At 45.4% G+C, this 7500-nt stretch overlaps 1 protein-coding gene across 1 annotated transcript in view; it reads left to right on the forward strand.

Annotated features, from left to right (window-relative positions):
• slc6a8 (solute carrier family 6 member 8) overlaps positions 1-7500 on the forward strand; it is a 49999-nt gene that overhangs the window by 25305 nt on the left and 17194 nt on the right. Inside the window, exons 3-4 of the mRNA XM_030055400.1 lie at positions 2485-2767; positions 4308-4440. Of these exons, the coding sequence (XP_029911260.1) occupies positions 2485-2767; positions 4308-4440 (416 nt within the window). The remainder of the gene's footprint in view (positions 1-2484; positions 2768-4307; positions 4441-7500) is intronic.

Genomic DNA, 7500 nt, shown 5'->3' on the forward strand with positions numbered 1-7500 from the left:
AAGCCCCGCCCCCTGCTGATAACACACACACACACACACACACACACACACACACACACACACACATAAAAATGATACGTGCTCCTTTTATTTCACGTGGCTCTTGTATATCTTTATTATCTTAACAAACATGTTCTATTAACCCTCCTATTATGTTTTGGGTCAATTTGACCCCAGCCAATGTTTAACGTCTTTAAATAAATGATTAACATAATTTTTTTGCTTCATATTTAATGAGTGTTCCTAATGTAATGGGCACTACCGGGTAAAGATGAAATTCACATGACGATATGTTTTCAATGTCCTGTACTCACTTTGTATGCATTGGTTATAAATAACAAAAATCTGTACTTAGAAATAATATAAAGCCATTAAAACACCAAAAATTAAAATTTCTTTTCAATTTTAGGTCAGTCAGTGAGATTTTATGCTGATTTGCATATTTTTCAATTGTCGCGTAATATGAATCCTGGATGTATAAGTGGGGGTTGGGAGTTATGTTTTATTTAAAGGGCTATTTAGGTAATCAACAAAGAAACGGTAAACTTTGATAACAATTTTAGTTATAATAATTTTGTGGAAGTTTAAACTGCTGGGGTCAAATTGACCACAAACATAAAAGATGTTCAAAAATGTGAATATAACAGGAGGGTTAAACCTGTCACCTTGACACCTGAACGAGTGTAAGTGACCTTTTTATTAGAGAAGAATGCGCCGCTGCTCTCTTTAACCTTTATCCCTGCAGCTCCGCCCACTTTGCTTCACACACACACACACACACACACACACACACACACACACACACACTGACGTTTTCACACACCAGTTCCTGCACAGAAAAGTCACATGTAGAAAAAACAAGTGCTTCGTTTTGTTTTGTTTTTGACGTGAAGATGTAAAAGTCACTTAGAGCCTCTGAACTTCCTATTTCCACTGAAAAAGACATTTTTCAATCATGAATTGACTCAGTTTTCTGAGAAAAAAGGAGATTTTTCCCCACAGAAACATTTCACAGTGTTAGCAGGGATCTTTTCCATGCAGTTAGAAAAGGAGGAGAGAACACGCTGCACACTGCATGCTTTTAAAGGGACATTACACTCAACTGAGGTGAGGACCCTGGAGACTCAACAGAACCCTAAGCACATCAGGTGATGGTTGAGTCTACATGGTTCTCATGGTCCACACTTGTTCCACATTTTTTTTTACTAGTTGAGTCTAAATGGTCCTCGCTGCAGCTTTTATTGTGAAATTTGGAAAATGACATCTTTGCCGAACATTTGCAAATAACATACAAGTAGACAAAAAAGCTGCTCAGTTACAGTAACATGAGCAAATGTAATGAGTTACTGCCTCCTGTGGACATAAAAGACATGAAGCAGCAGATACACATCAAACGATGCTCCTTCATGTTTAAAATAAATGAATAAGACGTATTAAAAACACGCAGGCTGTTTACAGAAAGTCTCAGGGGGTCCCATCAAATCTCTGGACAAATGATGTCTCTCGTCATGTTCCTGTCAGTCCTCCCTGAGGGTCAAAGGTCAAACCGCTGAGCTGCTCCCTGTTTCTGTGGAAACCTGCAGACTGTGTGCGGCTCGTTCCTCCTGCAGAGCTCAGAGCACTGCATGGAGTCACATCCTCTCAGTGACGCTCACACTCGGCCTGTAAATCCTCTGAATCAGCAAACACCCTCGCCGCGCGCTCAGCCGTCAGTCACACCTCGGCTCGTGGTTTCGTTGTTGCTGCAGAGAAAAACTTCACTTCCTGAATCTGACAGAGTCACGAGGTCGGAGGTCACGGCAGGAGGAAGCGACCTGCTGAAGACTCTCTGTCTTCACAGTTTCTTCTTCCTGTTTTCCTCTCAGAGTGCAGCTTTGACATGGAGACTGTCCAAACTGTCCTCACTGGACTTCTTAAAAAAACATAGTGGAACAGGTGATGAGGAAATCAGTGAAACATGACTGGGAACAAGATTTAAAAAAGTTTAAAAATACAAGAAAATTACCAGAAAATTAGAAAAAAAAAAAATAATAATAACATAACAAAAACAAAAACAAAAAAAAAAATGAAAAAAATAAATTGAAAAAGACACAGAGCTGCAGCACTTTGTGTGTGTGTGTGTGTGTGTGTGTGAGTGTGTGTGTGTGTGTGTGTGAAGGTCAGCAGGTCACAGGTTCAGTGTGACAGTCAGCTGACTCTGTTACTGTTGCTAATAAAGTTTTACACTCTTTTACTGCTGTGGATCTAGATAACACCACAGAACACACACACACACACACACACACACACACACACTCACACACACACACACACACACACACACACACACACACAGCCCTGACCTGCTAAACTCTCACCTGGTTGACTTGTAGTCGTTCTTTGGAGAAGATGTGTGAAGCTCGTCTCCTTGTCTCCTCGTCTCCTCGTCTCCTCGTCTCCTCGTCTCCTCTCCTCATCTCCTCTCCTTGTCTCCTCTCTCCTCAGGTCTGGGTTATGCGTCCATGGTCATCGTGTTTTTCTGTAACACCTACTACATCATGGTGCTGGCCTGGGGTTTCTACTACCTGATCAAGTCCTTTAACTCCACCCTCCCGTGGTCCAACTGTGACAACGAGTGGAACACGCCCAGCTGCATCGAGATCTTCCGGCACCAGGACTGCCACAACGCCAGCCTGGCCAACGCCACCGGCACCGCCGCCGCCAACCTCACCAACGCCACCTGCAGCGAGCTGGCCGACGGACGCTCGCCCATCATCGAGTTCTGGGAGTGAGTTCTCCTTCTGATGTGGTCAGGGTGGGCGGGGCCAGGGTGGGTCAGGGCTGGGGTGGGCGGGGTCAGAGTGGGTCAGAGTTGGGGTGGGTGGGGTCAGAGTGAGGTCAGGGTCGGGGTGGGCGGGGTCAGAGTGAGGTCAGAGTGGGTCAGAGTGGGCGGGGTCAGGATGGGCGGGGTCAGAGTGGGTCAGAGTTGGGGTGGGTGGGGTCAGAGTGAGGTCAGGGTCGGGGTGGGCGGGGTCAGAGTGAGGTCAGGGTCGGGGTGGGCGGGGTCAGAGTGAGGTCAGAGTGGGCGGGGCTCTGTTGCGTTACATTATTATATTCATTTAGTTGTTTGTCCACAAAGTGAAACTGTAGGACAAGCTGGAGGAGAGAGGAAGGTGTGCAGGTGAGCAGGTGAGCAGGTGAGGTGGAAGACGAGCTCGCTGTGGAACAACATGCACACCTGGCGTTTGAACCTGTGATGTTGCCGTGACGACGCGGCCCAGCCGAGCGGAGCTGCTGTTGTGTTTTGTGACGGCGGCGGCGGCGGCGGCTCGGCTCGGCTTGCCGCTGTGAGTCTTGTTATCCGAGCGGCTAACAGGCGACCCGCCGCGACCCGAGCACACGGCGTGTCAGCGTGCGGCCCCGCGGCACCATGGGAAACCAATTAATGGTCTCACTAACTTCATCTGTCAGTTCAGAGCAGCAGCAAATACTTCAGTGGTTACCATGGTGACGCACAACAAGGCCGCTGGAGCGCAGAGCCTAGCGTGCTGACGTGGAACCCGCCTTCTGGAACACACAGGTTGCCATGGTGACGTGGAACCGGCGCTGTAGGACGCGGTGGTTACCATGGCTGCAGAATAAAAGCAGGCATTCTAGTTACAATGTAACACTTCAGTTAATTAATGATAATTAGCAGTTTTAGCTGCAGTTATCAGAACTGTGACGTCACTTCCTGTTGTAGTTTGAGTTTAATGTTGTTTTGTATATCAGTAACACACACACACACACACAAACACACACACACACACACACACAGCAGGAAGCTGAAGCAGCGCTGAGGCTGTGAAGCGGCTCTCTAACGAGCTGCTAACGAGCTGCTAACGAGCTGCTAACGAGGCGGGGGGCTCGTTAGTGTCAGGTCTCTCTCTCTGCTCTCAGGACTTCCTGTCTGCTGAAATGTGCTGACCAATAACATCTACTTCCTGTTTGGACGGACGAGGGTCACATGACGTTTCTGAAGGTCACAGAAGGTCACACTCAGACGGACTTCAGACGCTTGTCTGATATTTTGCTTTTGTTCCAAAAATCCCCTCTGAACTGAGGTGTGAACAGACTGAAGCCGATCAATACCAGCTCACATCTTCATCCATCACACAGATTCATTTTGATCAATGAGGCAAATGTGATAAAAATGTGTCAGGCTCTCCACATGAAGCCGCCTGCAGCGAGGCACATGGAGCCACATGTGAGTGGAGTGATATCACTGATATTATTGATCGATTATTGACCCCCCCCCCCCCCCTCCCCCCTCCCCCCTCCCCCTGCAGGAACAAGGTGCTGAACATCTCGGCGGGCCTGGACGAGCCCGGCCAGGTGAACTGGGAGCTCACGCTGTGTCTCATGGCCGTCTGGGTGCTCGTCTACTTCTGCGTCTGGAAGGGAGTCAAGTCCACCGGCAAGGTCTGCACACACACACACACACACACACACACACACACACACACACACACACACACACACACACACACACACACCGAGCCCTGATGGTCCTGACTGCTGATTGGCTGGAGGCTGTGACTCTTTTCTGAAGTTTTATTGTATTTGAGTTCAGCTGCAATGAAGCAACATTTAGTTTGACTGGATTATATTATATTATATTATATTATACTATTAATGCACATGTTATTATACATGTTATTATACATGTTAATGCACATGTTATTATACATGTTACTATACATGATATTATACATGTTACTATACATGATATTATACATGTTATTATACATGTTACTATACATGATATTATACATGTTATTATACGTGTTATTATACATGTTAATGCACATGTTATTATACATGATATTATACATGTTAATGCACATGTTATTATACATGTTAATGCACATGTTATTATACATGTTAATGCACATGTTATTATACGTGTGTATGAATATAAATGGTGTTTTATATAAGAAACACGACACTGCAGAAATGTTTCAGTTGTTAGAGAAGAGAAGCCGCTGTGTGTGTGTGTGTGTGTGTGTGTGTGTGTGTGTGTGTGTGTGAGTATCCATTCTCAGTCAAGAGTCAATGAGTGTGTGTGTGTGTGTGTGTGTGTGAGAGAGAGAGAGAGAGAGAGAGATTGTTACTTTGCCAGGCAATAGTCAATGGGAGTGTGTGTGTGTCTGTATTGTGTGTGTGTGTGTGTGTGTGTGTATAGTACTCTTGTTGTCACAAGCCAATGAAACATTGCTTTGGACTTCTATCACACACACACACACACACACACACACACACACATATGCACACCCTTTCCTCTGCTGTCACATGGCAGGCCGGGCGTTACTATGGCTACGACGGGAGGGGGAGGGGTCGTGGGGCTGTGATGTGGCAGAATGTGATTGGCTGTCCAGTGGGGAGGGCCGCTTGACTGCAGTGGGACGTGACTGAGAGAGAGAGAGAGAGAGAGAGAGAGAGAGAGAGAGAGAGAGAGAGAGAGGGAGAGAGGGAGAGAGGAATATACACACTATATTTACAATATAGTGTGTTTTCTGTATATGTGTGTGTGTGTGTGTGTGTGTGTGTGTGTGTAGTTTAATGTTTCTGCATGTCCAGAGGTTCCTCTCCTTCACGTTCCTCTGCTCTCCTCCCAGAGCGAGCAGTGGGGTTTCAGAGCTGCCACATCACTCCTCCTCCCTTTCCTCCATTCATTCCACTACGATATGAACATGAACTTTCAGAGCCTTCACACTTTCTTCACTCCAGTTTTCCATCAGCCCAATAAAGTCCTCCACATGAGTTTTCCTCAAAGCAGCAGCACTGTTGGCTTTTCAGGACTTTTTCACACTGAAACGCTCCCTCCTCCTCCTCCTCCTCCTCCTCCTCCTCCTCCTCCTCCTCCTCCTCCTCCTCCTCCTCCTCCTCCTCCGCCTCCTCCAGGGAAAATAGTCCCTAAACGTTTTGCTTTCCACAGCCAATCATCAGCTGTGTAGTTTCTGAACATTATAAGGCGGCTGCTTCAACCACAAACTCACAGTCTGACTCTGAGCTGTGAAATCTGGAGCTCCCCCAGATGATCAGAGGTGAGAGGAGGCTCAGGTGTCTCCGTCTCCTGAACCTGAGATGAAGAAAAAGACACCGACGCTCGGCTCGGCTCCATCCAGCTCATTTTGTAGTAGTTTTATTATATTTTTACATAATCCATAATCTGAGTTACTTGTTTGTCTAGTATATTCACTCTCCAAGTGTGTGTGTGTGTGTGTGTGTGTGTGTGTGTGTGTGTGCAGATGCATTATACAGACGTCCAACCACTTTTGTGTTACATCGAGACAGGATCCATGTTCCATTCAGGCCAAACTGACTCAACCAACACACACACACACACACACACACACACTCACACTCACACACACACACTCACACACACTCACACACGCCCATACTCACCCACACGCGACCTCACACACTTCTTTATTTTCAACAAAGCTGACACACATTTTCGGGACGTTACTGTTTAACAAACGATACTCCCTCAGCAAATGGTGTGTGTGTGTGTGTGTGTGTGTGTGTGTGTGTGTGTGTGTGTGTGTGTGTCAGAGGGGAGGTTGTTTGAAATCTTCCACAGATTAGACAAAAGCTTCCAGCTATGAGCGAGAGAGAGCCCGCTGTGTGTTTTAGAGCTCATATGACTGTTGTTCATCAGAGGGAGCCGTGTGTGTGTGTGTGTGTGTGTGTGTGTGTGTGTGTTTACCGCTGCAGGCTCTGTCTTTATTTGACAGAAGTAAAATAACGAGCTGAGGAGCTGATCGCTTTGAATAAAACCGGAAATTAAAAAAAAGGTTAGATGTCAGCTTTTACGTTTTCCCAGCGTCCCTGAACGCACCATGTTAAACATGTCAGAGGAGCGCCGAGACGCCGTGTTCCTGCACGGGTCCGTCGTGTCCTCCTCCGTTTCCATGGATACGACACGTAGCGAAAAAAAACACATCAAAAACAAACGTGCAGCAGAGGCAGTTAAAGGGGGGGATTTCATTTTATTTTGAAATGATGTTTTATTTTGAAATGATGTTTACCTGAAGAAGAGCTGAGAGGAAAATGTCAAAATGTGAAAAATGAAAATCAGTCCAGAGTCTGATGGGAAGTGACCAGCCTCATTTTATCATTCATTAATTTGTTTATTTATTTATTTTTTTCAAATTTTCATCAGTTTGATATATTTTTTCTGTGTTTTGGGCCTTTAATGTTCTAAATAACGTTATGGGAACTTTTGATAATTACATTTTTTTTTTTTTTTTTTTTTTTTGTGCAGGTTTAAAGGGTTAAACTGTGAAGCCGTCACACCTGAATATGAACAAACTCCTGTGAAAATAAACCAGAAAAAAGAAAGAAAAGAAAAGAAAAGAAAATTAACCCAAACCCTGTCATGTTTGGAGTCAATGTTTAACGTCTCGAAACAAATGATTAACATCATTTTTTTTTTTTTTTGCTTCATATTCAATGAGTGTTCCTAATGTAATG

The sequence above is a fragment of the Myripristis murdjan genome, chromosome 7 (assembly GCF_902150065.1).
Source record: "Myripristis murdjan chromosome 7, fMyrMur1.1, whole genome shotgun sequence".
Taxonomy (NCBI): domain Eukaryota; kingdom Metazoa; phylum Chordata; class Actinopteri; order Holocentriformes; family Holocentridae; genus Myripristis; species Myripristis murdjan.